The following is a 24,015-nucleotide window of genomic DNA, read 5'->3' as shown; positions in this document are numbered from 1 at the left end:
TCAGGTGTCACATTCGTTTCTCAAAACAAACAGTGTGTTGAACAGCTCCCTCTGACACGCCAGGACCCGGGAGCCCTGTCGGAAATTGTTGTGCATCAACATGTTGGTGTTGCCCCTTCAAAAGCATGCCACTGTTCCCGTCCTGCTTTTTTTTTTTCTTTTACCCCGACCCTGTCTATTGCGAGGATCTGGAAAAAAAAAGAATGTGTTTGAGGATTTCTTTTTAGATTTTTTTTTTTAGTTTGAGAAAAAGAATGTGTTTGAAATCATTATGTGGTCTGATCATGGTGATTGTGTAGAAAGGGTCCAAGCTCAATGGCACATACCCCTGTGAGCTCGGGGACCTGTAATGCGTCCTTTGAACTACCTTTGTCACACATGGGACCACGTCAGTGTATATGTATAAAGTTTAAAGAAATAATGAATACATAAAAAGTAAGAAAAGAAGAAAAATTAGAAGAAAAAAATTCAGAGAACAAACAAGCAAAGTTACACTGTTGGCAAAAACAATGTGCCAGAGCCAGTGGCGTAGCAACAGGGGGGGCCGGGGGGCCGCGGGCCCCGGGTGCACAGGGCCAGCAGGGGGGGGTGTCATATACGTCTGAAGACACCCGAAAATTGTCGATATCCTCGCCTTCCTCGACTACACCCGGGGGGAGGGGGGTGACAGAAGAGCGAAGGGCCCCGGGTGCCAGATGACCTAGCTACGCCACTGGCCAGAGCGATGAATGCTGTTGCCTTAACACTAGTTAGGGCAGCATGCTGAAAAATCTCAAAGGCTGTGTGCTGGAACTTACGTCGTTGCGACAACCACCAGGTACACACATTGTTTGCTTAGGTGCTGTTAAAAGCCCACTAACAAAAAAACTATTTAATTACTAGCCCTACGGCTTTGCCAAGATTGTGTTAGTGGTATATATTACTCATCTATAACAAGTTTAGCCAAAGTGAAATTTCATTGTAGTTGGCCTTTAAACACCGGGGCTGCAATTTTGTAGCAACACCTTTTCCGTTGCTATTCCTTTTCGTGCTTTTTCAGTGGTTACAGCAATGCTACGCCTGCATTATCAATGGGATTGGCTGCATGTGAACAGTGAATAATGGTGGCATAGAATTGAGCGGAAGGCATCGCTATGAAATCGCAGGCCAAAATGTACCAACAGCCTACTGAGCATCGTTTTCAATGACGGGAAGTGGATAAATGAGTGTCTAGCCCTGGTCTACTGCGATTTACTCCTGTATTCAGAAATGCATGTTAACATGAAGTCCATGCTTGACTTGATGTAAACAATGCGTGGTGCAAACGCACCCAAGATGCTCATTGTGTTTCCTTTAGTGTGTTCACGAGAGACATAATTTGAATAAACTCAAATGTGGGCTTCAAGCTAAGATGCCTTTCTGAATATGGGGGTTAGTGGTTCCTCTAAATTCTTCAAGGGCAGCATTCTGTTTCATGATGTTGTGTTCCTGACTATGTCATGGAATTCTTGTTCCCTTGCATTCCCTTTACAGAGGTTCTGGCGACTTTTCACCACCATCAAAAGTGAGTGCATCGGCGTCGACCATTGGGCCTTCAGGGGATGGCCCAGGCATCTCCAGCATCACCTCGCCATCGTCTGAGCTTGCGGCACTTAGCCTGATGTCGTCGCCCGAGCTGGACGAGGAAGGCTTGCAAGGCAAGCCCCTTGCAGCACCTGAGCTCCCTGGGGTTGGGGATTACCTGGACGTCAATGTAACGGAGGCTGCCAACCCACTGAACTTCACATGTCAGTCGTGGACTCACGGGGCACAGCTGGATGCCCTGATGTCTGAGATGCAGAGTTTCTATGCTGCCGAGGGCTCCAGTGCCTTCCCTGAAGGCCTTCCCGAGGCACTGCTGCGCAAGGGCCGCTACTATGCAGGCCGCCACATGGACAAGTGCTGGTATCGTGTGCTGGTGCAACAGGTTGGTCTTGCCATCGTCCTATCCTTTAATATGGTTTGGCAACTATGGAGCTCTGCTGATTAGCATGAAGTTGCTGGTTGGATTCCCAACCGCAGCAGCTGTACTCTAGTGTGTCGTGGAATGCCAATTGTAGATTGTAGAATGTAGATTTAGATGCACATTAAAGGTGCTGCTTTGAGAAGTTCATATCAGTTACTGCTGCCGCATGCATTTTAGTATATGGAGAATAAACACATGATAACAGTGCAAAAAAAGTACAAATTTTTGTACTCTGTAAATGAGAGGGCACGAGATGTGCCTTGGTTTGCACTGTAAAAGCCTTTTTCTTAGTTCAAAAGCATCTATACACTCACTCATTCTCTCTCTCTCACTCACTCACTCACCCTCCCTCACTCACTGACTGAATAAACTTAGAGTGAAAATTTTTTTTCCTTTTTGAGGCATCAGGTTGCTGTAGTTGTTTACTGATGAACAGCTATTAGGGGAGCTTCCTGAGTAATCACCTCCATTGGAGCCTCCTGAATAATTGCCGTCATCAGAGATAGATTCATAATCAGCGGAGTCATCACTAAGTTTCATTTCATTGTGACTTTCAGTTATCAAGTGTATTCATAATTACTTAATCTGAGAGGCCATGGTGATGAGTAGCTGCCATCATGCTTCACACTTGGGAAGCCTGCTAGAAACATATAGTGATGTGAACAATATATGATTGCACAAGAGAAAAAACTACAGCAGAGGCTTGTTGATATTTTTCCATTACATATGTTTTCCCGGCACCAATGTTCGCAATCGAGAACACAGAAAATGACCCAATAGAGTTACGCTCATGTTTTACCGTTTCCCAGAAAACTTGATTTTATGGCACCAATGTTCAGTACATCGCCAAACTACGATCGTATGATACATTTTCTGGCCACTAGATCCCATGTAAACAAGAAAATGTGTGAGGCGTGATCGACAACAGTATATAGCTGCCCGCCATGGAAGCTTCGCCGCAACACTCGCCCGCTCGTCTCACACACAGTTTCTCATTTTGGTACCATCAAATCTCCGGGTTCGTTGCACGTGGCATTCACAGCTATCACTACCAATCTTTTTGTAATAAGCATCTTCACCTATCTATTTCAAAATGCGTGGTGCTGTCAACAGCATAGCGCACGCTTTTATTAATTAATTAATTAATTAATTTACTTATTTATTGTGAATACGTTCAGGGCCAAAAGGCACTCCAGAAAGGAGTGGTAAGGATACAATGTGTGCAGTGAAATGACAGAAAAAAAGAATGTTACAAGGCATTTTCCAAGGCACCGATTGTCATGCCAGTTTCCGCGTTCTCGGTGACGACAGTGAAGTCTTTCGAAAAGTGCAATGAAGCTGCCACCTATTTTGGTGAATTTTATGGCAAGATTTCAGCGTTTCCAGAAGCTGTTGATGGCTCAATGATCGCAAGCTTGTGTACGCGGACGAAGGTGCCGCAACCACAGGAGAGCTTAGAACGAAGTTTTCATCTCCGATGGCGTGGATCAGTACATTAGTGAAGGGAACCGTGAAGACAACTTGAATCCTGTGACCACCTTCTCCAACGTGATGCATGTGCTCCTGCCTTGTTTCGGTGCTTCTGCACAAACATGGATTCTGTCTGCAGCCTTCGCTGGCAGCCTTCCATAGCTACAGCATGGAAAAATGCATGCTCTCCTGGACAACGGAGATGTTGAAGAAAAAGATTTGGGACTATGTTGTGCCATAGTAAAGCTGAAATTAAGTCCATTTTGTCAATAAAGTGCTGTTAAAGATGGTATGTGCTATTACGTTGTGCAGTTACTTAAGAGTTCTTTTTTGAATTACATAGTATATCAAACTGATTTCCATATTTTTCCGAGTTTGATATATGCAGGCTTCGCTGTACTCGCAGGCCGCTGTTTCACTCTCTTTAACAGAAACAAGTTTACTCCCCAATCAGTAATAACACCACTTGATCATCGTTGGTTCTTGTTAGGCTGTTTGCAAATTGTCGATGTGGCAATCTTGCTTTCTCGTCTGTGGTGTTTGTGCAAAGAGTAAATGGAACTAAATGATGTCTCTAACCAACTAGGTGCAGGGGCCACTGATGGCAAGTGTGTACTTCGTGGACTACGGGGACTACGGCATGATGCAACCGTCAGAGCTGCAGCCCCTGTGGCAACGTTTCAGGCACCTGCCAGTGCAGGCCATCCAGGCATCCCTTGCTGGTATGTGTACCGTTTGCTAAGTCACATTGTAGCACCAAACCTGCATGTGGGCTTTTACTAACTTTGTGACCATGTCGAGCCAGAAAAAAAAGAAGTTGGTTATTGTGCGAATCTATTTAGATTTTGAGATAAGTGGGGCATAAAAGGGGTGATTTGAACTATATTTACATACTAATGGAAACATCCTGCGCAAATTGGTATCTTTATACAGGTATCTATGCATGGCATCATAAAACCTTGTCTTTACTGCAACAGCTTATGCTTATGCAAGGATCTTTTATTTTTTCTAGACCTACTATGTTATTGATTCTTTTGCGGTGGTTGCATGTCAAATCCTAAAGTGTCATCTGAGCTGCATTAAACTTCGTATCCTGCAACTTGTTAATATACTTTAAGTACTTGTGTGTTGTTTTGTACATTGGAGAACTGGAACAGTGGAATGTTTATACGAGGGACGTTCCAAAAGTAAGTTTTGCCATTTATTTTCAACGGAAACGTTATTGCCCGAAAATATGCACCATGACATCATGGACTGTACATCATAGCATCATGGACTATATACCTTGCACTATTTTTCCACATTGTCACTACCGACATTGACACATTTGTCGTAGCATGCAATCAAGTTGAAGAAACCGCTCTGGTAAAACTCGGTGCCTTGCGATGCAAGGCCTGAGGATGACCTCTTCACCACACACGATCTGTAGGCGTTCGTGGATGACGGACACACTAGTCTCACGTGCCCATTCGTGCTGGATAACAGCATGCATTTCTATTGGTGACCACGTTGTCAGCACACGTCTGTCTGCCATCATGATTTGTACTTGAATAACCCTGGGCACACCAGTCTGCTGCTAACTCTCTCTTCTTCGACGCCCTGCGCATGTGTCATTCCTCCTCTGCCGACACTCCTTCCATTGTTGAACCAGCAACGGGCGTGGATTCTTGTGGCGATTGTTTGTCTCACCTGGTGTACTATCTTTTTATTTTAAAAATAATGAAGCTTACCTTTGGAACGTCCCTCATAGTAGAGACAGACAATGCTTTTAAGGAATCAAAATTTTTAGTGTAGAGAAACGTTAAACTGATGTTCTACATGTAACAGCAATTCTGAAAGCTTCACTCTGACTGCGATTAAATTGGAAGCTGGAAAATGTACTGTATATAGGGGTGCACAAATATTTTAAGGTGCACAAATATTTTAAATTTCCAATACGAATTAAATATTCCTTGTTATTCAACTTGAGAATTCACTTTTCTAAGCTGTCGAATATTTGTTTCTTTAGGATATAAGAGGTTAAAACATTTATCGCACCATCAAGGGTGAGGCCTGTTCCAAATGATTATGCTGCACGATAGCTGCAGTTCCGCACAAGCAACAGTTCCTTAGTGAATGCATGGGGCAGGCAACTTCTGCTCAGTAATTTCCGTTCAATAAGAATGCCTCGCTATAAGCAACCTACATAAGCAGCCAGTATACGAACTTGTTCTGATTTATAATTTGGCATGTTTCACCATGTTTGCATCTCTTGAAAACAATATGCAAGGCTGTAGTATCAGACGTCTCTCCTTCAGCAAACTCAACACTGTACATGCATCTGGTAATATACTGTTCCCTTGTTTCATTACTCTCATTTCCATAGTGCCCCAGATAATTGAGAACCGTTGTTTATCATTTACAAGCTCCTCAGTTGTCCGGACGTCTAATTGTGGACGGTATTGCAGTTCAACCTCGATATAATGAAGTCAGTAAAATCGCCACTTTAATTCATTATATCGAAATTTCGGTATCTTGAAATTGGACTTTTTATGCAAATTGGTACCATCACCAACAAATTTTTCTTGTGTGAAAGGGGCCATAAAATTTTTTGAATGGTGGGGTATCAGGAAAAATGAATTAAAAAAAAATTATTTTGTTGAATTTGAGAGTCTTGGACCATATCTGCCACCTATGCAAAGAGTGAGCATGCCGAGACGACGTGGCACCATTTAAGCTGCCTTGCCGCACCTTTAGTATTAGAGGTTGCGTAATCTCGAGTTTCAGTGACCCATTGGAGCGAGAGGCAGAGGAAGCATTCGCTCTCCGCTGCCGGCACTTTTCCTTACAGCGTCATTCCAGCACGGGTGAATCTATCAGCCGCGAGGGCTGTGTGCACGCGAATGCGTGGCTGACTTCGCTTAATTTGTACTGCCAATGTGAAGATATCGTTGTCGGGGCGTGAAATCGTATCATTCGTCGCCAACTCCCAAATTCATCAAGATGAAGTTTTTTCTTATTCAAGTTTGCTTTTTTCGATTCAGAAAATTCTGCGGCCCTTTTTCATGCAAGAAAAATCGATTGGCGACTGTACTTATTTGCATGAAAGATCGAATTTCAATAGAATGAAATTTCGATATTACGAAGCAAATTGCCGATTTTACAAACTTCGTTATATTGAGGTTTAACTGTATTCGAATTTTGCAACTTACTGAGCTGATGGTATTGTTCCATGTCGTATGCAATATTCCTGGTCAGCAATGAAATTCAGTGTCCCTGAAGTTTCTGTGCTCCAAAAATGGCTGTGGGCACTTGCTCATACAGTGCGTAATGCCTTGCATGTCTGAACCTTTTCCTTTCTTTATCCAATCCCAGGTGTAGAACCTGTGCAGAACGACTGGAATCCGGTGGACTGCATCAACTTCCGAAACATTGTAAAGGACAGGCAGTTTGTGGCACGCATTGTGGCCAAGAGGCCTGACACCAAGACGGGCGTCGAGGGTGCCCAGCACCTAGTGGTGCGTCTCGTCGACACCTCCAGCAGCGATGATGTTCACATTGACCAGCTGCTCGCCGAGCGCAGTATTGTGCGCCTTGTCTCAACCTGACATGTACCATACGGTACACGATCAGCTTTATAGCTACTGCTGCTGGAAGCTTCGAACCCTCTCCTCTAATTGTCATGCCTTACTTTTTTGCACAATTTTCCTCTATATCATCATTGCCTTGTAACAATTTTTTTTGTTCCCTTTCTTGAATTGATGGAAAGGGACAATGAGTATGCGTACCTATGTTTTCTGTTGTGTTTCTACTACTGGCTAACTTATTATTGCTTGCAAGTTGCAGGCAGGTGCGAGATGACCTTCCACCATTTCTGTGTGCCAGGGGGAATCTGAAACAATGTTTTACTTTGACTGTCCCCCTGCAGCCCTTTGGTTTCATTAACTTATGGTCATCATGGTCTGCACCTACAGATTGTTAAATAGATGCCTCGATCTACTCATTTTCACCTCATTTACAAGAGTAACTTTAATCGGTGGTAAGCCTCAGATTCTCTGCCTAAACATGCACATGCGAGGCTAACATTCCCGAGGATTCTTCTTTGTGTGGCATTGTAAGTAGAAGAAATGTCAGTTGGTGCACTTTGCTTTATTTAGACTTTTTGCCAAATTTTGTGAAAGCTAGTTTCTACGTTATGTTGCCTTACCGGACAGTTGCCTCTTGCTAGTTTGTGCTGAATTTGTGTGTGTACTTGCAGTTGTAAGTCTGCCATTTTCTCTAAAAGTTGTTTCACACCTTCATGCACCAATTGGGTTTACCTTTTTCAGTCGTCTGAAAAACTTTACATCCTGGAAAAGAAATGCCTGATGTAGAATGTGCATGCTTGCTGACTATGCACTACCTCCCCCCCCCCCCCCCTCACGTGCCCCTCCTGAGTGCAGTGCACATTGCGTGCACATATATGTAAAGATGTCATGTTGAGCATAAACACAAGCTTGTGTAGTGCCGTTGGCACAGATATATGCATTTCTGGGATTCAGGGCCTTGTAATGCTCAAGATTTATTTCTCTGCCTTCTAGTGACCTCTTATAGGTAGTGTGCTATGACATGGCCAAAACCTACCATTCTGTCATCTGGAAGTGTTGATCATGACCTTGCTGTGCTTGTTTAGCATTTTTAGTGGAAGCACTATTTTCTATTGCTGCCATGGCAATGGCAGAAAAACCTTTATTTGCGAATAAGCGGTATTAAGTCTCAGAAAAGAGGGTGGGGGAATGATGCAACGGCTGCTAAATTTTCATTTCTATGTGTGTACATGTTCATTGTGCCAGTAACCACACTTCTGTTCTTTTGCCTTTTTGGGTACTCTGTGGATTGTAGGGACAAGCTCAACTTTTTTATCTCCTTATGCAATAGCAATAGTACTGTGATCTATTAAGGAACAATTTTGCTATGAGACCACCAGATGTGCAGTGCGATTCATCAGGTTTGAAACATACAGGGGGTTATAGAAACTGGAACATGCACTGGATAACCTGTAAAGCAACATGGTGTTCAGCGTGGGTTTAGGTATGCTTAGCCCTGTTTCCCTCATTAATCTCGAGTTTTGCACATATGTTGCCTGTGGTAGAGCGTTGCATGGGGCTATGAGTGTTAACATGCTTGTTTTTATTTTCCCTCATATATGTGCAATATATTGAATTATGGATAGTTTGTATTGATTGTCATGCTTGTGCAATCATCTAGCCACTCTCCTCTTAAGCTTTTCCTAAGGTACCACATAGGCTTATGTTTGCTCTTATATCCCTGCTTGGGTGTTGTGATCTCTTAAGCATTTTTTCATTGCAGCATGTAGGCTGCTAATTTTGGTTTGTATTGTTTGTGCTGTGCTCTGACAAATTATTTGATGTATAATATTTTATTTAAATCTTTGTGAGTTTGCTTTCGTTATTTAGAAGCAATTCTATAGGTGACCTCTGTCTTTCTTCATGCTATTGTCTTTCAAGTTATGTCACTTGAAATGAGTGATGGGACAATATAGGTAGTTGAGTACTGTGGGCATAGCAATCACTAACTGTTATTTTGCAGGTATTTTCCTGTAACCTCGGTTACATATATTTCACTATATGTTACTCTATTGTGGCACCTTAAGTATGTGTTTAACATGAGTGGCACATGGTGCACTTTCGATTGCGATTGAATTTCTTAATTGCAATTGCCTCCTTTGCGCAAGCAGCCACTCACAGTTGACAATTGCGATCCAGATTGGGCTCAGTTGTGATAGAAAGTGGCCATGTGACATCAGTATAATATATGGTGAGCTCTGCATTGTTGCAACAGCATTGCAGAATGCTTGTTACAGCTCTGTATTTAACAGTAAAATCCTATTTAACATTTATAGTATCGTACAAGTACAGCAGCGCTTTGCAACTTACGGAGGAAATATTAAAGTGAGCACTGTAGTTGCTCCTGGGTACTAGTTCTAGAAACTAAAGCAAAGGTCCATGGATGCATCATTACTCTATGGATGCATGATGTGATTTTCTTTATTTAATTAGTGTAACAAGTGTGTTCCTAAGTCACTTATGAAAAAGCTCTGTGTTGTCAGAGACAAATATTAGCTCAACCCTTTTGCTACTCGAGGGCACCTGGCATCAACATTTAGCTGTATCATTGATGATTAGGTATCCAACGCTGCAGTGCGTTAACATTTGGCCTTTTTTCTTTTTCTCAGTGCTGAGAAGTTACTGCTGCTCTCATACTCAGTGCCGTAAGCAAGTAGATGTTGGTGCCAAGTATTCCTTTTTCAAATTAGTTCCTAGATGCTCCTTTGCACCCATGTATAAGTTCTACATGTTGACATATGTGTATAGGTGCAGGAGAATGCCAAACAACAGGAGAAGGAATGTTACTGAGATCTGTACGTCCACATTGCTTATGCATTTTTCTACAATAAACCTGCATTCCAAATTGTGACCAAGCATTGCGTTTGACCTACCTCTCTAGAAGACGGCTAGGTGTTGAATGTGGCATGTGCCGGTAACACAAATAGGTATTTACCACCTAGAGCGACGCCACGCATTTTGGAAGAAATCATTTTCTTGGAGAAAAATAAAGACGCGCAAACGAAACTTCACCCATGCACTACGCCGCCCACACACAGGTGCGTACATTCAATTGCAAGGTTTACAATCCTGCCTTGGCCCAGACCCACCTTTGTGGCGCACGTCAACAGCATTACGTGGATTGGTTATATTATTAACTATGTTCCGTGGTAGAAACTTAAAAACAGCTGGCAGCACAGCGGCTACTACGCTACGCTAGCGCGCTGCCGCTGGGACTGCTGCAGATACCAAGCCCCCAAGCCGCGATGTGCTACGGGCCAACGTCCCTTTTTTTTCTTCTTTTTTTTACATTTTTATTTTTTAAAGTGTTCGTCTTCAGCAGCCGTGCGCCAAGTTTTTAGCATGTCAAGCGGGCAAGCTTACTTCTGTTGTAGGTTTCCGTAGAGCTTTGCGCTATTTGCATTACACTGCGTAAGGACACAACCATTGCGGCGGAGGATCGCGGTGTTGGGTCGTCGTTCGGTCCAGGGGGAATGGCCAGCCGAAACATATGTAGCAAAAACATAGCTACTGCTACTTATTTTGTTCTCCATGTGCTCTGGTGAAGCCCCGTTGCTTGCTTAACGATGCATTTTTCCATACCGGATACGCAAGAACTTAAAGACGAAAGCGGCTCCACATACGTCGTAAGTAAAATTCGTGCGATCCGAGCAGCTTTGTTGAGGAACCCCGCTGTGTGTCGAGTTGAGCGGGATCGCGTAGACCGTGGCATAGTTGAAGTTTGTCTGGATTTTTGATGATCGGTTTTACCACTACCTGCCGCCACTCAACTTTTGAGGTGCACAAGCACGTGGATCTTGGTAGCAAGAATTCAGTCAACTCGCGTGTGTGTTTCGTAACTGGGGTAGTTTAGAGAACAAGTGAATGTTTTCTCACTACAGCTGTTCTTTTCGTCCCCTACACATCGCGAGCACTTCGATAGTTTGTGTATCATATGTAGGTGCAGGTCCTTCTTCCTTATTTCGGAACCATCTAGAGCTCGCCTTATACGCAGTTTTCAAAGTAGGCCACTGCTCCCGTTCTCCTTTTAGTATGGCTGTTGTGGTTTAAAACCAAAAACAGTGATTGGAAGACAGCACTTCAAGTTGTGTAACTTGCTGCGCAGTCCTCTTATCTGTGATCGAGTGTTGAAAACTTGATGAAAAGGTCCGCATTAACACCTTAGTTATTTTATTTACATCTCGAAGGTTTTGTCACTTTAGATGAAGACGCGATGTGAAGAGAAGTATTACGTTGATGCTTCTCTACCACAAGGTGTCCAAGTATAGGTGAAAAATTCATCGTATCACGCATTTACAGAGAAAAAGTGTAACGGGATTTATTTTGTTACATGGCGCCATGCGAGACGTTGTAGGGTACGTATACATGTATGAACACGAAAATGTATAATAACATGTACAGATCACTAAAGAAAGTGTAGTAGTAAAGCTTACACTGATGTATATTTCGTTAAATAAAGCGCAGCATAATTGTGAGGATCGAAGCATCTTTCATATTGTACACAGTGCACTGCTTGAAAACTACATGTGACATTGTAACTTAAGTGTATAAGAGCTTGTCAGCTTGAAATAAGGGCCAGTGACATATTAGAAAGTTGCCACTGGTCGGAAAAAAGCTTTCCTATGTTTCTGCTCAAATGCTTTTTTGATTAATACACATTACTTCACATTGAAGAATTACTTCGGACTGCCTGGTACTGACTTGGTTTCAGAATGCGACAAAGAATGCATATACCAAAGTAGGGCACGTGAGAGAGCTTATGTGTTTTGACTGTGTTTAAAAAGTTAATTACTGCTCAACCCTGGTTATTTGAAGCTTCTCTTGTGGCAGGGGTGTTAGCTCCTCAACGTATAGCCTTTTGCAAAAAAATACTGGCTAATCCGCACATTCACCACATATACATTTGTTTGGCTTATTGGTGCAGTTCTGACAATCCAGACATTCTGTATGGCAAGTAGGAGAGTCCTTTTATTTCCCAAGGGTATTGTAACCTATGGCATACAAAAGAAATTCCTTTAAACAGTTGCAAACAACGTAGCCCATATAGGTTTGACAAAGGCTGTACAGATACCAGGGCTGTGCTCTGTGTAATGTAACTCTGGTGTGATGTTTCATCCCTCAGGCATATAACATACACGTGAATGGAGCCTTTCATTGTGCCGTTCGCTATAAGCAGCTCCACAGTCTGCATGATCAGGTGAGTAATTGCTGGAATTGTTCACTTGTCATCCATGTAAGAATGAGGAACTGGCATTTCAGTCCTGGGCTACATCCTAGTAAAGCAAGGGTGGAGTATGGAGACCTGATTGTTGAGTGCTATGTGTTGCGATAGCTCTGTTGCTGTGGCATCCTGAATGCAAGCCAACAGTTATAGGTTGTAGGTTGGATTACAGGCCACAGCAGCTAGATTCTTGCAAGGGAGGAAAATTGTCGTGTACCAAGGTCTGGTAGGTAATTAAAGAACTCCAGCTGAACAACACGGATCAGGAGTGCTTCATTGCAGCACCTGTCATGGTCCCTGTGTTGCCTTGTGGCATTAAGTCTTGTTGATGTATCTAGTGTATTGCTTCTACAACCATCATTTGTTAAACAGGTCTAGATTTAAGCAGAATTTTGAATCTCTTGCAGAAGGTGCGTGGTTTTGCTGCAGTGAGAATACGTGTCTGTCTTTTTCTTCGTTGTGTGGCTACATCGGTCATGTTTTTGAGATAAAATAACAGGCTTGAAGCATTTTATTCTTTTTGCATGCAAGGCTATTGAGTTTTTATTGCTGTGAGCCTGTCTTCATTGTCAGGCACATAGAATGCAAATAATTTTTAACCCTCCCCTGTTCAAATTAGGAGGGGAACAGAATAGTTCTCTTTTTTTGTTTTATTTATATTGCTGTCAAATGTTTCAAACTCGGTTTCACAATCATTTGAGAAGGAAAAAAGCTATAAAATGGTGACACTAATTGTTATATTACCTGTTAGAGGCATAATCTCAATACTAGTGTGTAAATTAGATCGAATGGAACCAGAAGATGTGCCATGTAATGCTGCCAAATGCTTTCTGCTGGCAGCTGAGCCCTTGTAGAAAGGAATGTGTGCCAAGAAACATAAGTTAGTATGCTGACTTAAGGCACTAGAATTGTAAGCTAGGCAAGTTCATGCTTGTTGAAAGGAGCTCCGAACAGCTCAAATGACAAGGGACAAAGAAGGTAGATGCGATCAAGTGTTGGCATGCAACTAAGATTTATTTAGGAAGAACAATAACTATATATGTGCTCAAGAGGCCATCGGGCATGCATGGAAACAATTGAAACAGCAAAAAAGTTCAGCAGTCGTGTTTTGTTTCAATTCCTTTCATTTTTCACTCTTTTTGCTATGCATAATTGGCTGGCATATAGCTGCACCCTCGCTATTGCCGGGGTCATCTACTAAGCAGGGCGCATGAGGAGAAATAATGCCCATGAAAAAAATCCTTAGATATAATGCCCCAGGTTATGTTATTGGCCAACGAAGTTCAGGACCTTTACCATGCAGAACAGCTGAAGGTTTTTTGTTGAGTTTATTTTTCCTTTTTTTTTTCATGCCTATGTGACAAGCCATGAGTTTTGTTACAACATAATATCTCTGTTTTGTCAAACAGTGGGATGCAGCCATACACCTTTCACTGCAAAACCAAGGAATGGATAATTTACTTTTTAGACGAAGGTTCTTTCTCTTGATCTAATCTTACATTGAAACACAATTCCATTTGACCAGTGTAATTTATTTCACATGTGATACCAACCTCCTTTATGCATTAAACCAATTATTTCGTGTGTCTGGTTGATTAGTCAGGCTTGCAGCTTCTTTGAGAATTTGTAATGACCAATTTAATTATGCCTTTTACCTTTCACCATTGGCTCAGAGACTGTGGTGCCATCGTTATCACCAAAATTGCTCACTTGGCATGGTACATGATAAGAAAAGAACAATGGAAAATGAAATGAATCGTTATATAGTATGATGCCTAGTTTCTCATTCGTGATCATAATTGTCATTTTTGGGGAGCTTCCTCAACATTCCAGTCACTACAATTTGCAGAGTTTGCCTATTGGTTCTGTAGAAAAGGTTGCAGAATAGTATTCATTCTTTATTTTTCAGCTAAAAAAGGTGTTTGGATCAGCAGCACTCCCTCCGTTCCCACCGAAAAAGCTGTTACCATTGACACCAACTCAAACTGAGGAACGACGAGGATTTCTTGAAAAATACATACAGCTAGGTAGGTGTGTGTGGATGTCAGCTGTGATTTGATGTCTGTGTTCATGTGTTTTGTGCTTGTGTGTATTGCATGCTCTCATGTGCAGTCATGAGCAACATAAGAGGGTTTGTTTAATTCATTCTTAAGCAACACTTACTCATTACATGTGGGTTCGAATCTCGCATATCAACTTCTTGCCATCACTTATATAGCCCCTCTCAACACATGAAAATATTGGCTTTGATCAGATGTTGGGACGCTCCCAACACACATGCTTGTGTGTGCTGCTCTTTCTTTTTTCTTTCTTTTCTCTTGTGTTTGTTACATCAAGTTTTGTGGACTCTTTTGTCTTTATAGCACTTTTCTTTTCAGTGTCTGTGTACTGAGGGCAGTTCTTCTTTGGCAGCTCACTTGAGGGAACTTGTGCATTATTTTTTTGAGGGGCAAATCTTTGAGAGGATGGCAATGTTTTTTTCGCATGAGCTGAGAGAACCTTAAGGTAATTTTAGTACTGTGGACAGATATGTTCTGTGTTAAATGACCAGTACATATCCTAAGGTGAGAGCACTGAAGATAAAAGTGACAATGAGGAAGTCTAGAGAAAATGGTTTCTGTGGTGATTGCCTACGACATGATGGTGTCTGAAGAGTTTGCAAAGTACAAGAGCCTTGGAAGTTTTCAGAAATAAACTACTGCATAATTGTTCACGCAAGTACTCTTTCTTCAAAGCACCTTGAACTCGCAAAATAGTTCCCGACTGGAACGACAGCTAAGTGGGTTAATGCTCATGACTACAAAGAGTGAAGATATAAGCTTTCTCTTTGCATATTGTCTTGTTTAACATATTTATACAAGGAATGCGTATACATGCAGCCACTATGGTCTTCTGAAAGCAATTCTTATGTTGAAAAAAAAAAAGCAATGAATTATTAGGAGCATGTAATAAATACAGTTCATTTTTTAGAGGGGAGGGGGGGGGGTGTAGGGGAGGGACCTGGGACTTCCTGGAACAAATGGCACTTTTACTACCAATCATTAGCTACAGAAGAATGTCTTAGTGTCTGGTGAGCTTGATGACAAATCATGCTTACTGACCGTTTGCTCTGTTGCATTTGCATGTTATGTGTCATTTTAGTTTAGGTTTGAGCTAACAATTTCTTCAAGACATTTCTTTTTGCTGGGTATATTGCCATTAGCCACAGTGGAAGTTGTCCTCGACAAGTAATAGCATATACTGAATGCCTGCCTTCATTGCTTGTTTGTGGGAGCCGAGAAAACTCGTTATAAGTAGTGATGGATGGCCCTTAGCCAACAGCAGAAGTACCTGCTCATGGCTGTATTGTCTTTGCAGCCAGCCAAGATGCTCGCGTCTCATCCGACGAGGCTTTCACAGGCTTCCTGCTGTCTGCTCAGCAGGAGACCATGGGTGCCCCTCCCAAGGAGGTTGACTTTGACGTGTTTCTAATGAATTGGCAAAAGGTCGCCGTCTCTGTGCTCTCCACAGACCCCACTGACGTGGTTATGGATGTAAGTTGTCTCATCTTACAGCAGTGACTGAAATAGGTGTATGTGCATGCATGCATATCCTTAGGCTGCGTTGCAAGAGTACAGTCAATTGCAAAAGTTTACGGTACATAAGAGTCACGAAGAGCTGAATTTCAGTGAAACCAGGGCACATAGCCTTGAATTCAAAGTTTTAATTTAAAGTCGTTTTTGTGACCACCACTGTGATCCATAAAATTATAAGTGCCATTTCTAAACAGAGCCAAAATTAACATTTCTTGTGGAACCAGTGCCCCGCAAACGTTTGCGGTCGATTGTATCTACTTCACATAGCCTTCATAATTCGTTCAGGTACCTGGACCGAGGTCATCTAAACGTTTCCTCAATACTCATGAAGTCATAGAGCACTAGCAGTGGAAATAAGGAATTGTAACCTAATATTGCTGTTAACTTTAAAATTTATTTCTATATTCAATATTGGAAGCTGTATATTGTCACAGTCAAAGTGATCCTTACGGTGCACCACCAAGCCGCTTCGAATGGGACCAAAAATAAATTTTAAAGGAACACCAAGTAGGTAAACAACTTGGGCTGTATTCATTAATCACCTTTGTGCGATAACAAAGAACTCATTCTTGCCATGAAAGAAGGCTTTTGATGAGCCAGAAAAGATGCTAAAACGAAAGACGAGTTGGCAACGCTGCCTTCAATTTAATTTGCTTATATGAGAAAAATATTTTTTAGAGTTTTGGGTCATGAGGGAAGTGGTCAAAAATATTTTTCGTTCGCACCCTAGAGGGTCAATGGGACATGTGCGTCCTACTCTTTGTGAAAACATTTAGTATCAGTGGGACAAATACACTCCATATATAAAAAATAAACGGCTTGGCATAGCAAAGTTAAATTTGTTGTAAACTATTTCTAAGCACCTCATTTATTTATACCTCACAGAAAAAGCTGAGTTTTGTAAAAAATATAGGCTGTTCTACAAAAGGGTTTAAAAAATGTTTTGTTTGTATTGCTCTCTTTTTTTTTCTTTCTTTACAAATGGATTGCCAAGATATAATTGAAGCGGGACAGATGTTTTAGCTCAGATTGCACTATTCACTTGCTTCCTAAATTTTTCTGTACAAGCTATAACTAGTGTCTCCAGACATCAGGTTATAATTGTCTTGCCTGAAGCAAGAGGAAACTTGAAAAAATTTGATCATGGTAGCTTACTTAACTGCTTCCCAGTTACAGGCTCTTATCATTCTTTGTGTTCTCATTGCAGGCAGTAGCAAGGGAGATCGGATTGCCTCCAGACCTCATATGCTACTTTGCTTTGTTTTTAGTAAAAAGGACAGATGCGGACATAATCAGTGAGTCTCAACTTAAACTATGTTCAAGACATTGTGCGTTTTAATACCTTAATCATTTTTCATGACAAGAGCACATGCAGGAAGACAAGCTGTTACATAAGGCTTTATCAGCTTGAGCGATTATATTGATAAAGCTGATATGAAAGTAAAGAAAGCAAGATTCAATGTGAATAAAAGGTCTTTGTTGCCTAGAGTATGAGCAGGGTTTGGAATATTGCCCCAGTTGTGCCACTTTGATATTCAAGCAAATAGGTGCGCCAAATTACGCCAGAAGTGGAAAAATAACCGAAATTGTGCCACGCTGTGCCAGAACAGCTTTGGCAGGTGTCAGTGAAAGATCACCAATGCAGCACAGGGCATTGTGTCGTTGATCTCTGAGGGCATGTAAAAGTAACTTTTGTATTCTGGCTGCCAGTGGGTGCAAACAGCCACACCCAATTAAGTCCCATGAATAAAACTCCGGAGATAAGAGGTCTGGAGCTAATCTGCAACTAACTGTTGGTGAAGCGGAATCATGTGGTTGTGCTGGGGCCTTTTCCGTGGAAACTCATGCTGTTGGCCACGTCTTTTCCCTTGTTCTTTGTTGTGTTTTGTTTTGATATGTGCCGCTGCCATGACAGTTGCTCCTTATCACGGTGCGCAGCCCCATGATCGTGAATCCTAGTATCACGTCACGTGCATTGCTGCGTAGTATGATTGCCATGATCAAAAAGCTTGAACTGAGAGTGTGAGTGGCAAGGGAAGGTGCGTGCGGCGAGGGGATTCAGAAAAGGGGAGGCCAAGAGAAGAGGAATGTCGCTCCCTTTAGCTTATTGAGTGGGCTTGCACTCAATCACTCAATGTGGATGCCAGACGTCTGGGTTCTTTTAGTGAGTGGCAAAGCAATATCAGCCACATGCATAATCTTGGTTTGAGCTAGTTGGCATTGTTACATTACTTAGAAATATCTTTGAATAAACCACTGCTGGGTTCACTAACTGTAGTGTCTTCACAACTTCTTTTGGAAAACATTTCCAATCACTTCACCAGCACTTAATATTTCTCTTGAACACTTATTTAATGCTGCAGAAAGCAAAGGCTTTTGACTGTTACCCCACTTAGTTATAATAATGCTCTAAATTAAAGCTTGTATTCTCCAGATGGCTGAAATAATAATATATCTGTGTTACAGACTGCTGTAAAACGAGAATTTATCTGCTCCGATCTGCTCCAAAATGAAATTTCATCTGCTAAAAAAGTGCCACAAAATAACTTTGGGCATTAACATCCCTGTATGAGGAAAACTCATTTGGTGAGGTAGAAATATACTTAACCTAGTGTGTGCGCTCACCACAGAAACAAGTGAATAAAAGCCTAACTTTGGCATTCTGCACCTTGTACATGTCCCTAGTATGTAGCTTGTACACATGAAGTCTCACCTGGTGTGGTTCATAAGAAGCTGTGTAACGACTGTGGAGCTACCATTGGCAAGCCTGAGAACCTCAAAGTATGCACGAAGCAGTGAGAAAATTACATTGTGAAAAGGCACCGTGTTTGTGACATGCTGTCAAAAAGCCATCAAATTGACTAGAACTCGGGATCAGTAATCTATCCAGAAAAAGTCGCAGTTTCATCTGACAGGCAAAGCATCGATTGCGATATCAAGTTAATAGACACCTATACGGAGTAAGGATAGTAGCTCTGTCGGCTGTGCAAACTTGTAAACATTCGCTTACTAATTAAATTAATAAGCATGGTGTCACGCATGCACAGGCAAACATTAACACACCTTTCTCGATGAGCCCTGACACTCGCTGTGAAAATGCTGGCGTGAGGAGGAGCGGCAGCAGCAGAGAATGAATTTAGCTTCATGCTGCCTCTCACTTCAACACAAACTAAGCGGCAAGAACACAGTGCGCATGAAGCTATGTGCCCCTGGCACACCTAGGCTCTGTACTCATCGCAGATCACTTTCAACATAGGGCCCACGCCATACGCGGCAGCTGCTGGAGTAGAACCCCCTCCCCCCAGTGTGTTATGCGTGATGAAAGGTGGTGTGCTTCCTCCCCGCTTTTCTCCCTTGTGCACATGAGATTGAACTCCCATCGTCCGCTCACCCTCGCACGCTTTCACTCGCACATACAGCATATAGCACGCAGCATCGATGTTATCGCCCTTGGCCTTTGTACGGAACATCACGGTGATGCCCACAGCGATGGCAGAAATGCACCTGGAGTGTCTATATAATTGCTATCGTAATAAAAGTGGCCATCAGCACGTCAAGTGTTAGGCTTATCACGCACTGTCTATAAATCACGAGAAACGCTACATTGTATATAAGGCAATATGCTCAACATTTATTCATGCTCACTGTGCCATTATATTTGTGTATGCCTCGCTGTTTTTTCACAGATATTGTGACAATTAGCCGATACGGGGCTCCAAATGTTAGTTATAATTTTATCAGTTTTACGATGATAACACATTTTATTTTATATGTATATAGATGCCTACATAAATGTGAACTATATTGCTATGGAGAAAATAGAAAAAAAAACAGAGCACTTATAAAACTGAGTTTTACCAAATTGTCTAGTGTTTGCCTGGACTCTCAATACTTTCAACTTCCTTGAAGCAAGAGAAGTTGGCAAGTTATGCATGCACTTCCTGAAGTGCTCTTTATAATTTTCTTGCCTCTTTGCTTTTCCAGTTCAGAAACGGCTAGAAAACTTTGAGGCCCCTTACCTCTCCCAAACATCAGCTGGTCCAGGTCACTGTATTGTTATCAGGAAAAGGTATGCCAGCAAAGCATTTTTCAGCTTTGTTTAACCTTTGAATAAAATTAAGTGTAGTTCAAGATAACTGAATGCAACTTATAATGGATAATTTTTATGTTTTACTCAAAAATTTGAAAAGACAATAGTGTTGTAGAGCACTTGGTACATGTCTGCCCTGTACGTCACATTCTGCATGCATGTTAAATGTAATTTGCACTTTGTGTTTTGTAGTGGGCTTGGCCTCTTTGCAGTGAAGAACAGAAGTGTTTTCATCACTGCTGTTCTTGTATGTCGTTCTGGTACAAGCGAGAGGTGGTGGATTTTATTCCCAGCTGCAACATCTGTGTTTTGACAATGATGGAATTAAAACATGTTGGTATACTTAGATATACACGGTGATTCACATAACTTGTGTCAAGAATTAAAAAAGATAAAGTGGTTAGCCACAGTTGAATGAAACCAACACCGTATGGTTTGCTTTCATGTGGCGCTCCTTAGAGTATCTTTATATCTTGCTTACTTAGTTGATTAACTAAGGTGAATTATGCAAAATTGTAATATTCACTTTAGGGCCTAGTGTGTGTCATTGTGTTGTAGAGGGGGTTCAGAAACAAAGAATACAATTTTTTGTGGCAACGTACATGCTGTGTGGCGACATTTTTTGGCGATTGAAGAAAGCATGCAAAATACGAAATAAAACCATGTAACTGCACTCGCGTGCTATCGTATTGCAGCGCTTTCAACTGTGCGTCGAACCTATCGCTTATCAAGGACGACAGTGCTACCTTTCTGTGCACCACAGTCAAAGATGCTGAGCACTGTAAAGCCGACGCGTAGAGCCGCGGCCACTCACTTCACCAAGGTCCACGCGCACGAACCATGGTTGAGAGCGCTGCTATATGATAGTGCATGAGCGCAGTCACATGGTTTTATTTCATATTTTGTGGGCTATCTTTAAATGCTGAAAAAAAAATCACCACACAGCGTATATGTTGCCACAGGAAATTAGATCTGTCATTTCTGAACCCTCTCTACAATGCAATGAAATGCACTTGGCCTTAAAGTGATTGAAAATTTTGCATAATTCATCTTTGTTAAATAACTAATTAAGTGGAATATAAAACATACTCTAAGGAGTGCCACATGACAACAGAACATATGCCGTTGGTTTCATTCAGCTGCGGCTAACCACTTTTTTTAAAATCCTGGGCATAGTTACGTGAAACACCCTGCATGTGCACATTAAAGAACTCCAGATGGTCGGGATTCATCCAGAGTCCTGCATTATAGCATTTATCATAGCCTGTGTGTGGACGTTGGATGCTACAATCAATCAATTGATCAACTTATTGGTCTGTTTTCTTTTATGTTAAATTTCAATAGCCAAACCTCGGAACCTCAGTTCATCCTTTTTTTAATTTTCTTAGGGGGTACAGGTCTTTAAATAATCCTTCATTTGTCATGAGAGGAGTTCTGCCACCTCAACTGGATCAGTTTATAAGGTGGCCATGGCTTGCACAATGAACGTCAGTTATTATATAGCTAGTTAAACAAGTCCACAAATCAGTTTTTAATTACTTAGCATGCAGTATCATTTGCGGAATTGAAACTGAGCAGTGCTGAAGTCCGGTCTATTTAGCAGAAATCCAAAGAGAAGCACGAGTATTGGGACATCCATACTTAAAATTGCGTCACAATGCATTGGCATCCCACTTACAATCCCCCCAGGAAGCGTTTTCTGATGCACTGTGGGACAAAACAAAAAATCATATTTCATGACGCATTTTTAGGATGAGTTTCTTGAACTTAGTGCTGGTCACAGGTAGTATTCCCGTTAACATGTTAGCACTGACTTGCTTCAATTCTTTTAAGGCGAAAGCCTTTCTAGACTCGTGGTGAAGTTTGTGTCAGCACACCTGACCGCCAGAGTGCCAAAGAGTGTCCACCCAAGCGTCATCATGCCATATGAAGGCAGATTAAAGACAGATTAAAGAATGAAAAATGATTGATAGTGACAGTTCGTGAATGATGACGTTATAGTAGAGATTGGTAGAGGTTAATAATGACTAGCAGTGACTAATAATGACTACTAATGACTAATAATGACTACTAATGACTCCAAAATGACCAATATGTCTAACGGTGGCTTGTAATGACCACAATTGATTAGAAATGACTAGAAATGCCTACTAATTGGTAGCAATGACTACTAATGAATTGTAATTACTTCTAATGACTATGAAATGACCAGTATGTCAAACGACAGCTTGTAATGAGCACAATCGATTACAAATGACTAAAAATGCTGACTAGTGAGCAGTAATGACTAATAATGACTGAAATGACTTGTAATGACTATGAAATGACCAATATGTCTAACGACAACTTGTAACAACTACAATTGATTAGAAATGACTAAAAATGTTTTTTATGACTAATATTGACTTAAATGACTTGTAATGAATACTAATGACTATGATATGACCAACAAGTCTGACAATTGCTTGTAATGACCACAATTGATTACAAATGACTAAAAAGCTTAGTAGTGAGCAGTAATGACTAAAAGAAAAAAAAGAAAGAGAAGAGGCAACGAGAAGGAGGGGAATGATAAGAGGAGGAAGAGTAGGCTGTCGCCGTTCACCTCTTAAGAGAGATCTTAAGAGACCCTGTAATTTTTTTGTCAACAGAAGTTCAAGCTTGTTATTACCTTTCTACTAGTTCATGCAATAATGACAAATCCTTCTTATTTTCCTGTAACTACAGCTACTGGGACAGCGGTTGGGACAATGCACTGATGGATGACCGTGTAGCTCTGAACCTAGCCTACGTGCAGACGTTAAGTGACGTGGAACGTGGCTGGGTGGTTGTGCCCAAAGACACGCAGCGACAGCTAGCCACCCTTCAAGCCAAGGGCTCCAAAAAGGAGGTCTGCTTGTTTTTTAACGTATCCAGTGCAATTCTGCGGAACTTCTGCAAACACTGAAGTCAATTCTCCACACTGGCATGGTAAAAGAAACATCTGCGCTGCAAGATTTTTTTTTACCATGGCAGTGCAACTTTTTAGTTATACACACAATGCCAGTGTTATCTGTAGCATGATGGTTAAGTTCATCACCATTGCTGTCATCTGGTTGGTTATGTGTTATGAGGCTGCACCTGAACTTTATAAAGGACAGGCCTTATTTTCACTGTGAAGGAAAAAAATCATAATACCTCATGCAGTGCATATGAAGTTGGACATTGATAGCGTGGTGTGGGGTTTCCGTGAGCTTTGTGCTTGCTGTTGCCGGCTGGCGTGAACACTTTATGCAGAAGCCTGATAATAACACTGATTATGACTGCTGCAGTGCTGCGAGAAGCTTTGGCACAGGTCACTGACATTCATAATATTTGGAAAGTCCAGCACTTCGCAAATATGCGAAACTATGAGCTGGGAAGCCAGGCTATTTCAGAAGTAGCAAAACGCTTCGCAGATGGTGAAGCAAATTCATAGCTGTGCCAGAAGGCCTGCCAGTTAAATGTTTCGTAAGTCACAGATTGCATTGCAAAGGTCCTGCTCCTGCATGTAGCGAATCTAGATTGTAATATAGTTGGCTTGTTAAGACTGTGCAAACTATAAACAGTGTATTTGCTAACACAGGCCCAAAACCTCCACTCTTAACGCTGCACCCTGTCTCATGCGTCCATGCGAGGATTCACACTATGTGTGAAACCAAGAGAGCTGTTGGTACTCCAAAGAGCAGAGGAGCGGGTTCTGAGCCATGGAAGAAGTACAGTGCGGTTCTCTGTTAAAGGGAACACCCATTTATTATATTTGTGTACTGATAACAGCTAGTTTGCTACATGAAGGCGTGCAGACTACTCTTTAATGCCTCTGTTAACCTTTTTCAACATTTGGCATTTTCCACGAAAAAAACAAAAATTCTTTCATTCTAAACCTCCTGTACGTGACCAGGTAATACCCCTGACACACGGGCACTCTAAAGTCCTTTATGTAAGGGTACATCTGCCGAAAAGGCGTTCAAGCGCAGTGACACATGATAAAGGAGTTTCTCCCTTAAGGCAAAGTTCCTTTGCAGGAAAGGAGATCGCGCATCTACTTTTCG

At 41.7% G+C, this 24,015-nt stretch overlaps 2 protein-coding genes across 7 annotated transcripts in view; both read left to right on the top strand.

Moving 5' to 3' along the window:
* LOC135898896 (tudor domain-containing protein 7B-like) overlaps window positions 1–9,910 on the top strand; it is a 95,391-nt gene extending 85,481 nt beyond the window's left edge. For all 3 annotated transcript variants that reach the window (XM_065428102.2, XM_065428104.2, XM_065428103.2), the window contains 3 exons: window positions 1,513–1,945; window positions 4,041–4,176; window positions 6,809–9,910. In XM_065428102.2, the coding sequence (XP_065284174.2) occupies window positions 1,513–1,945; window positions 4,041–4,176; window positions 6,809–7,041 (802 nt within the window). In that variant the 3' untranslated portion in view covers window positions 7,042–9,910. The remainder of the gene's footprint in view (window positions 1–1,512; window positions 1,946–4,040; window positions 4,177–6,808) is intronic.
* A 149-nt stretch (window positions 9,911–10,059) lies between these two features.
* The window catches only part of LOC139057438 (sorting nexin-17-like), a 35,884-nt gene continuing 21,928 nt past the window's right edge, over window positions 10,060–24,015 (top strand). For 2 of the 4 annotated variants that reach the window (XM_070535712.1, XM_070535711.1), the window contains exons 1-7: window positions 10,909–11,061; window positions 12,182–12,256; window positions 14,190–14,307; window positions 15,638–15,813; window positions 17,063–17,150; window positions 19,840–19,924; window positions 22,673–22,835. In XM_070535712.1, the coding sequence (XP_070391813.1) occupies window positions 10,924–11,061; window positions 12,182–12,256; window positions 14,190–14,307; window positions 15,638–15,813; window positions 17,063–17,150; window positions 19,840–19,924; window positions 22,673–22,835 (843 nt within the window). In that variant the 5' untranslated portion in view covers window positions 10,909–10,923. Of the gene's footprint in view, window positions 10,098–10,229; window positions 10,686–10,908; window positions 11,062–12,181; window positions 12,257–14,189; window positions 14,308–15,637; window positions 15,814–17,062; window positions 17,151–19,839; window positions 19,925–22,672; window positions 22,836–24,015 lie in introns of those variants that run through there. The other 2 variants (XM_070535714.1, XM_070535713.1) reach the window with 2 other exon arrangements.

Source organism: Dermacentor albipictus, chromosome 3, assembly GCF_038994185.2.
Source record: "Dermacentor albipictus isolate Rhodes 1998 colony chromosome 3, USDA_Dalb.pri_finalv2, whole genome shotgun sequence".
Classification (NCBI taxonomy): Eukaryota; Metazoa; Arthropoda; class Arachnida; order Ixodida; family Ixodidae; genus Dermacentor; species Dermacentor albipictus.
Note: the sequence above shows the minus strand (reverse complement) of the source record. Positions and strands in the feature narration are given on the sequence as shown.